This window comes from Ailuropoda melanoleuca, chromosome 4, assembly GCF_002007445.2.
Source record: "Ailuropoda melanoleuca isolate Jingjing chromosome 4, ASM200744v2, whole genome shotgun sequence".
NCBI lineage: Eukaryota > Metazoa > Chordata > Mammalia > Carnivora > Ursidae > Ailuropoda > Ailuropoda melanoleuca.
The window spans coordinates 12,866,505-12,875,552 of record NC_048221.1 but is presented as its reverse complement, the minus strand read 5'-3'; the positions used below and the strand labels follow the sequence as shown (position 1 = coordinate 12,875,552).

General features: G+C 53.9%; 1 protein-coding gene across 5 annotated transcripts in view; it reads left to right on the top strand.

Annotated features, from left to right (window-relative positions):
* The first annotated feature begins 1,186 nt into the window (after positions 1 to 1,186).
* Positions 1,187 to 9,048, top strand: part of UNC13A (unc-13 homolog A) — a 59,677-nt gene continuing 51,815 nt past the window's right edge. For 4 of the 5 annotated variants that reach the window (XM_034658040.1, XM_034658041.1, XM_034658039.1 and 1 more), the window contains exon 1: positions 1,187 to 1,363. In XM_034658040.1, coding sequence (XP_034513931.1) covers positions 1,342 to 1,363 — 22 coding nt within the window. In that variant the 5' untranslated portion in view covers positions 1,187 to 1,341. The remainder of the gene's footprint in view (positions 1,364 to 9,048) is intronic. The other variant, XM_034658038.1, reaches the window with a different exon arrangement.

Genomic DNA, 9,048 nt, shown 5'->3' with positions numbered 1-9,048 from the left:
GGACAGTGAGATAGGGGAGAGACCCATGGGGTCTTGGACTGTGGTGATAATGTTCTTTCTTCAAGCTTGTCATTGCCCCTTATTCCTTACCTAGAGCTGATCAGTGTGTAATAAAAATTGAAAAAGCAGTGAGAGTTACAACAGTGGGTAACACACAATACTATTCCAAGTTCTTTCAGCTGTTAGTTTACATAACATCTGCAATTCTGTGAGGCAAGTCCTGTTATTGTTCCCATCCTACAGATGGGGAAAATGAGGCATAGAGTGGTCATATGACTTGCCCAAGGTCATGCTAGGGATTAGAGGCAGAGCTGGATTTTAAGCACAGGCCTCACTTGCAACTAACTCCATATACATTCTGTTTATGAAGCTCCTTCATGTGTGCTGGGGGCAGGGTATTCTCTGGGACTCAGCTTCTAGTGCTGTTCTAGGACCTGGAGATAGACAGTGAAAAGGTTTGCAAGACCCTGACCCACATGGAACTACCCATCTAGATAAGTGGGGAGGCCTGGAGAGCAGAGATGTTTTGGGGTGAGGGCTGAGTCAGGGGAAGAGTTGGGGGCTGGGGAGTTCAGAAGGTAAGGTCAGTGTGGGGGAGTCAGGGAAGGCTTCCTGGAAGAGGGGATGTTCAAACTGGGTAGTGATGGATGAATAGGAGTTTGCCAGTTACACGAGGGAGTGAAGGACGGGATCTAGTCTGAGTGTGTGCAAAGATCCACAGGCTGAGTGGCTTAAAAGTTGAAACATACTCAGAAGGAGACCTAGACATGGAGTGGCAGAGACACAGAGACACTGGACAGAGAGCGGCTCAGAAGGAGACACATGACCAAAAGAGACGGGGAGACAAAAAAGGGAACAAAGAGACACAGGAAGACAAAGAGACAGAGAAACAGTCAATGAGAGACACAGACCTAGAGACAGAGGAATAGAGGGAAGGCAGACGGACAGCAAAGGACTCAAGAGAGAGCCAGAGAACCCACAGAGTGACTCCAGGAGAGATGAAAACACGCAGAACCAGCAGGGAACCTGAGTGGGGCCGCTCTCTGTCCCTCTGGTTGGAGAGCCCTGGGGGCGGGGAACCCCCACCCGGCTCCGGCCCTTTAAAGCTCCCCCAAGCCTGCAGCGCCCCCGCCCCATCAGGCGTCCCTGGGCTCCGCCCGCCAGCCGCACATCAGCACCACGTCAGGAGCTGTCCGCACCCCCGGTGCTGAACCAAGATGGCCGGCGGCGGAGGCCGGGCCCCGGCGTGAGCAGAACGCGGGCTGCAGCCCCGGCCATGCCCTAGCCCAGTGGCCGCTAAGGTCTACCTGACAGAGCCGGCCCGCCGGCGACCCCGGAGACATGTCTCTACTTTGCGTTGGAGGTAGGAGGCGAGGGTGAGGGGCTGGGACCCGGACCGGGCTCGGGGTCCGTGTGGATGCGGCTGGGCTCCTGAGGGGGTGACCCGAGTACACGCGGCTGGACTTTTGAGAGGGGAGCTAGCCCTTGTAGACGGGTCAGGGGGCCTGAGGGGGTGATCCGTGCAAATGTAGCTGCGTTCTCAGGGGGTCCTGGTGGCCGCTGCTGGGGGTCGTACGGACGTGGCTGAACGTGGAGGCCCGTGTGGACGCCAGCAGGGATCTGAGGCTCTATCTGGCTCTCTAATCTAGACTGGGGAGTCTGTGTAGACCAGGTTATTAGCTGTGGAAGGGGCTGGGCTGGGTAGTTCCAATGAATCGTGTAGGGTACTTGGAAGGAGTCCTGTGAGGTGGGCTGGGCTGTGGGTTCTCCGGGACGTGGACTAGGCTTGGAATTCGAAAAGGGGTGAGAGGGAGGGGTCTCCAAACCCTGAGCATGTAAGATTTGGGTAAGGGGGCTTGACCATCAGGCCAACGGCGAGCTCTAGGAATCTCCCAGCCTTGAGTGTGAAGAGTCCTGGGAAGGGGCTGGGGAAGATCCTTCCCTACGACTTGAGAGGGTTGTGACTGGGGTCTGGGGGCGCTTTTCCCGTTAGCTCTTTGGACTCCCGAGTAGGGGCTAGGGGAATCGCCTGAGGGCCTCCCCACACCCCGCCCCCTCCAGCACTCCTAAACGCGTAACCGGCCTTCCCCGTAGGGAGCCGACCCCTCGAGGGAGCAGTGCCGGTCTGCACCCCTCCCGGCATCCTCACCTCACCCACTTTGCGCCGAAGCGAGGGAGGGAGAGGTGGGGTGGAGCTATTTTGGGGCCCGAACGCCATCTGCACCGAGGCCCACGCCCAGGCCCACGCTCCGCGTTGGGGTGGGGGGAGGAGAGACACAGGAGGGGCATGATCGCTGCCCCCCACTTCTGAGGCTGGGTTGGGGGCGAAGCCAACCCATCAGGACTCAGGCGTCCCGGGCATTCCTGCTAAGAACTCAGGCTCTGGGAGACCTTGGGCGTCGGTGGTTGTGGTGGCGAACAGGGGCTCAAGGCTTATAGAGGTCTCAACCTTGGGTTTCAAGGACTGGGGTCCACCCCTCTCACTCACACCTACTCCCTCCAAGAAGGCTGAAGTTGGGGAAGAAGTGTATTGGTCAGGCTTGAGATGTCAGGCTTTGAGAGACCTTAGGCAGCGGGGACTGTGATGTGTGTGTGTGTGTGTGTGTGTGTGTGTGTGTGTGTGTGAGAGAGAGAGAGGGAGAGAGAGAGGGACAGAGACAGAGACAGAGACAAAGACAGAAACAGAGAGCTGAACCCCAGCTTCCGCCTGAACCCCAGTGAACAGGCCCAGATCTGGGAACCCCCCGCCGCCCCTCCCCCTTCCTCCCNGGGAGGCTGGCACTGGAGAAGGAGGTCAATGTGTGTTCCTTGCTGATTCTCTCCTCTGCTCCTCCCACTTCCACCCTACCCTTCCTCACATCCTCCAAGTTGGGTTCCTCTGGAAGGTTTGCCTAGTTGTGTGTGTGTGGTGGGGGGGGGGAATCTCACCATTAACTCTGACGCAAACTGGAGGCTGGACTGCGGGGGTGGTGTGAGGGGGGGGCAGGAAGAAGGGTGAGGCTTCCAGAAACGGAGGCCTGGGGGAAGAATTGTGTTGGATGATTCTGTGGAACTTACAGGAAGGGAATCACCAGCAGAGTGGAGGGGTGTTGCTGGGAAGGGCAAGGCTATGGGTGGGGTGGGAAGTAAAGCCCTGAGATGTATGGGGGGTGGAATAATGCTGGGAGAGGCAGAGGGGGAGACCAGGAGAAATGGAGAGAGGGTGAAATGCTGGGAGGGGTGGGGGTGAGGCCCAGAGTGGGGAGGCCGGGAGGGTAATGGAGTGAATGAGAGGGGAGAGAGGATAAAGGAGCAGTGGAGCTGGGCTGGGAGGGCTTTCCATGGGTCTGAGCTCATCCTTGGAGATGAGGAAATACCTATACCTCCAACCAGAGGCCAACTCATGTTTGCCCATATCTGTACACACATTCACTGAAAGGTTCATACACAGACTCACCCTGTGTGGACAGAAATGCCCAGAAGCCACCAAGTCTCCATGAAGACCACATGCTTGTGAAAGCACACTATGGACACATGTGCACATTCATATGTGTGTGTGAACACACACATGTATATGGGACACAGCCACTCTGCCACATAGACCTGGCCCCCAAAATATGCATGTACACAGACATGGATGTATTCAAACAAGTTTGATGCATGTTCACATTACCCATGTCACAGAAAGATCCACTCATGCCCTGACATACAGACACGTACCTATGTATACCTGTTAGGGCCCCAATCCCAAGAAACACACACGGGTACACATGAGCATATGCCAAAGCCACATGTGTACGTGCATGATGACACTTGTCCAGACATTCAAAGCAACCCCTTTGAGCAGGTGAATGATGTTGTGTACACACAAGTAAACAAATACACATTCCCTACAACTGTGTAACACACATCCATACACACACCACAGCATGTTTCTAATTAACATATCACCTGCAAGCCCTCATATACGTAAACTTACACATACTAGCATGTTCCACATACAGTCACACTGCACTCCTTGACACACGTACGGATCAACATCTGCATTCGGATGGTACACACAAGCGTATGTCCCTCCATGCACACATACACGCACACCCATGTATACCCACCTGCCTGCCCTGGTAACACTAGCAAATACACATGCAAACACACACACACAAACTCTTGCATACATACCCGACACCAACACATAGGAGACCACCTTATACAAGTCTTGCCTCTGCCCCTTCTCATTTCTTTATGTGGAGTCCCATTGCCCCTCCCCTACCCCGTCCACTTGCTAGGGCTTGGCAGAGTCCTGAGGCTGCAAAATGCCAAGTTCCACCTGGTTCCTTCATGAATTCATTCATATACTTACTCAGCAAGCCTTAGTTGAGCACCTACCCTATGCCAGGCACTGTTCCTGGAGACCCAGCGCTATTCCTGGCCTCATGCTGGTGGGGTCAGAGTGGGAGAGACAGGGAAGGGCTGAGGGAGCCAGGGAAGGTGGTATCCAGGGCTTTCTTCCTTTGGGAAGCCTGCCCTTATTCCCCTTCAACACACACAGCATTTACCTGGGTCTAAGAAGATGAGGGGGAGCTAAGCAGAAGGGACATGGTGCTCTAGGTGGAGGGAATGGCACGTGCAAAATCATGGGGTTAGGAATTCAGGTCTAGACCTTCCTATGTACCTTACAGCATTTTGCCAGGCCACTCAATGTTTTTGAAGGCTGCATAAATATTTGATGAATGAATATTGCATACAATTAGTAAATGCATGTGAGGGTGAGTTTGCCTCAAAACTAATAATATCAACAAGAAGCCCCATTTATCTGGCATTCTGTAAGTATGGTGTTGAGGACTCTTATGCCCATTGCCTACTTTAATCCTCATAGAAACCCATTGTAAAGATGAGGAAAACTGAGGCGCAGGGAGGATCAACAACTTGCTTAGTGCCACAGAGCCAGAGGTGTAACTGACTCCACAGCCTACTGGGAGTTGGGGGTGAAGGTTGAGCCTCTTCTTGGAGGAAGAGAAGCCAAGTTCCTTTCATGGGATGAGAATCTGTGCAGGGATCACCTTCTTCCTTCAACCACTCAATAAAGAGATGCGTCATTTCTCCCCATTCGTTGTGGGTTTTCCCCTGCTCCTCTCCCAGGAAGCCCTCACAAATCCCTCTGCCCCTGGCTGCCCTGTTTCTGATCCCATGTAGCCAGAGGAGCTTGTATCTGGGTCTTTGCTCTCACTATACTTATAGGTTGCTCTCCAGGGTTTGCTCTGATTCATCTTCAGGGCTGCAATCTTAGCCCCCTCCCCAACCTGTACCTCATTTCCCTCCCACATACAATGGGCTTCCTCTGTGAGGTGCCAACCTGGACATACCTAGTCCAGCAGGCCTGGGTTTGAATCCCTAAAATCACCACTTCCTGGCAAGTCCTGTATCCTCTTCACTCCTTAGTGTGCCCATCTGTAGAATGGACACACTAATAGTACCTACTGCCTAGGTTTGCTAGAACTCTCCAGTGAGATGAGGCACGAAGAGCCCTTGGCATGATGCCTAGCCTGTGGAAAGGTTCCGTAAGTGTGAGCCGATGACAGGAAAAATCAATGTTGGTGTTTTTATTAATGGGGAATAAAAGCTTTCCGTGGGTGTAGGACATTTCCTGAGAGCTCACTGCGTTCTCAGGCCTGAGGAGGGCTCAGTAGTACACAGGAGGTAAAAAGGCGTGCCAAGTTCATTGGAGGTAAACGGGCAGGGACAGGGGTTCAGCACCGTGGACAGAGCAGGGACAGCTCCTGCGGAACCGTGGACAGCGCCCGCCTGTCCGGAGGGGGCAGATCTTACCCACGGGGCTGCTGGAGGAGGAAATTCTGTCGTTACTTCATTGAACACTATTTAATGAGCACCTACTATATGTCAGGCTTAGTTCCAAGTGGTGGCACCTGGTAAACAACACAGACAGAAATCGCTGTCAAGGTTCTTGGTGTGTTTATGGTTTACACTGAAGTCTTCTGTCGGGCTCTGGCTTATTTCTTTCTTTTTTTTTTTTTTTTTAAAGATTTTATTTATTTATTTATTTATTTGACAGAGATAGAGACAGCCAGCGAGAGGGGGAACACAAGCAGGGGGAGTGGGAGAGGAAGAAGCAGGCTCATAGCGGAGGAGCCTGATGTGGGACTTGATCCCATAACGCCGGGATCACGCCCTGAGCCGAAGGCAGACGCTTAACCGCTGTGCCACCCAGGTGCCCCTGGCTTATTTCTGTCAATGGAGGGTAAGAACCCTCTCTCCCAGATGAAAGCCAGTGGGGCCAGTGTCCTTACCACAAAGCTCATGTAGGCCATCAACATCACATATAAAACCACCAAACATCTTAAATCGATTTCTGAATTCTTTGTTTCCCTTCCCTCCTCCCCCATCTTGTAGTGTCTCCTGACACCCAGTAAGCATGTCCCGAAGGCGAGCTTTCAGGGGCTTCTCTTGATGGTTGGAATCTACTCCTCACCCGCCCCCACCCCAGACCTGGCAAGTCATGGAGGAGGTGCCCAAAGACTGGAATTCACCTCAATTAGAATCCAGCGTCGTCCAGACCAGGGGTATACATAGAACCCAACCAAATAATACAAATAGTAATTGATACTGGTAATGGTAATTGCAAAAATATTGGTCATGACAGTGTAATAATGCCGATTCTAATAATGATGAAAAAGAAAGGGGAGCAGGAGGAGAAGGGAATAAGAGGGAAGGAGGAAGGGGAGAAGACGCTACATTGCTCCATTTCTCAGATGCAGAAACTGAGGCCCAGAGCCTGGCGGAGCCTATGGGAGTCCCCAGCCTGAGCCCTTCCTCCCACCTCCACCGATTCTACCCTGGCCAGCATTTGCCTGTGTAACCACATTAATCAGTCAGCGCTGATGGGGGCCCCCAAGGGCCGCGCAGGCTGCTGACAGTCGTGAGGCGGCGTCTCCCGCTAGCCTCTCAGAGGGGCCGGCAGTGGCACCTCCCCCACCCGCCACTCCCAGCTGTCGCGTCGCCCATGCCCTCTGTGCCCACTTTATAAATAGCCTTGTGCGTGTGACGAGGAGCCTGCGGGGGAGGGGCGGTGCTTCCGTCCCGGTGACCCCGATACTGCAGCTCCGCTCGAGCTCGAGTGGCGCCAGCGAGCATGGAGAAAGTGGCAGGGCAGAGATGTGATGACTATGGTGGTGAAGGCGACAGCGACTCGGACCGTTTACTGACAGGGAAGACAGAAAGTGATAGACTTGGTTCCTTCTCGGAGCCCCACCAGCCCCTGCTTGAGCCCCCTCCTTCTTTTAAGCTCCCTTCTCCTCTGAGCCCCACCCCTGATGACACCCGCTCCTCTGCCTTCCTGAGTCCCCTCCCCCACCAAGACCTTCCTCCAGCTCCGGAACTTCCTTCCCTAGTCCTCTCTCCACCCCTTGCCCCATCCCCGCCCCCAGTCTTCCTCTCCACTCTGAGCCCCTTCCTTGATTCCTCATTTCTCTCTGAGCCCCCTCTCTTACTCTGAGTCTCCCCCTCCTCCCTCTGAGTTCTCAGTGATGAACATACATTGAGGTCCTCATTCTGGACTTGCTGAAGGGGCCTGGGAGCCGGAGCCTGGACTCAGCTGTCAGAGCTAGAGCGCCCCCTCCCCCAACAATCACTCCACTGCTGGTGGCCCCAACTGAGCTCATTACCCTCTGGCCCACTGAGGCTTAAGGAGGAGGGAAGTGGGTAATCTGAGGGAGTGGGAACAAGAAAGACAGAGACAGATGGGGGGGGGGAAGGGGAGGAAGAGAAACAGAACCAGGAGGAGGAAGACAGAGAGAGACACTCCATCCCCCACCAGGAGGAGAGGATAGAGGACAGACCTTGGATGACTGGCCTCCCCTCTGAGCTCTGTCCCTGGTCTGTGAAAAGGAATACTGAGCAGGAGCTGCAGGCCAGGGCCCAGGCCAGGCCTGGCTAGACACCAATCAGCCCCTCATCTCTCCCTCCAACCCTTCTCTTCCAACTCTGCCTCTCCTTTTTGCTGGCCCTCCCTAGTGGACATCTGTGTGTCTCTCTCTTTCTGTGTCTCTGTGTCTCTGTCTCTGACGCTCATGACTTGTTGTCTACCCCCTTTTCCTCCTCCTCCCTGCTTCTCTTTCTTTCCCCATGTTGATCCCTCCATGTGTGCGTGCCTTTCTCAGCCTGTGTCTCTTTCACCATTCTTCCTCCCCGCCCTGCCCCTGCCTCTGCATCACCCCCACTCCCAGCTTCACAGTCACCAGGTGTGTAAGCAGGAGCTCCCCCAGGAGAGAGATCTGTAACTCCTGCTGGGTGCAGACTTAAGTGTCCCTGAGCTTCACTCAGCTCCAGGGGTGAGAGGATGGGTGGTTGAGCTCCCTGTGGGCTAAGTGGGGCTGAGGGTATGAGAGGGGGCCACTGGGACAGGAGATGAGCATGCCTTCAAGAGAGGGTCCTTTGTACGTGCAATTGTGTGCTTTGAATGGGAAGGTGAGGGGGATAGCACATAGTGACTGATTTGGGGATGTGGGAGAAAGGGAGACAGAGACACAAAGATAAAAGACAGAGAGAATGCCAGATCTAGAAAAACAGAAAGAGAGAGACAGAGTGAGAGAGAGATGGAGGCCCAGAGAGGGGGATTCACTTGCCCAGGTTCACACAGCTCTATAAGCTGAACCTGGCTCCACCTGACTCCATGCTGAAACTGTGCTCATCACTCCCAAAGTCCAGCCGAGGGCTTCCCTCTGCATTCTAACCTCCCAAACCCAAACCCAGATGTGATGAGGACAATGTACAACCCATTTGCATTTAAAGTTTGAGTTTTCTTGTGGGGGGTGGTTGGCATTGGCATAGGAAGCTGATCATTCTTCCTCCCGCTCTGCAATTCCGGGGAGCTCACTCAGTGCTTCTGGGCATCAATCCCCCCCGCCCCAGCCACCACCAGACATGTACACCTTCTGTCTGCAACAGGAACAAACAGTATTTAATGACAAGTGTTTAGAACTACTCCACGTCCCCAATTCTCTGTTCACTGGTTTCATTCGGGTGTTCTTGCAAAACAGAAAGTCAAGTGATGAG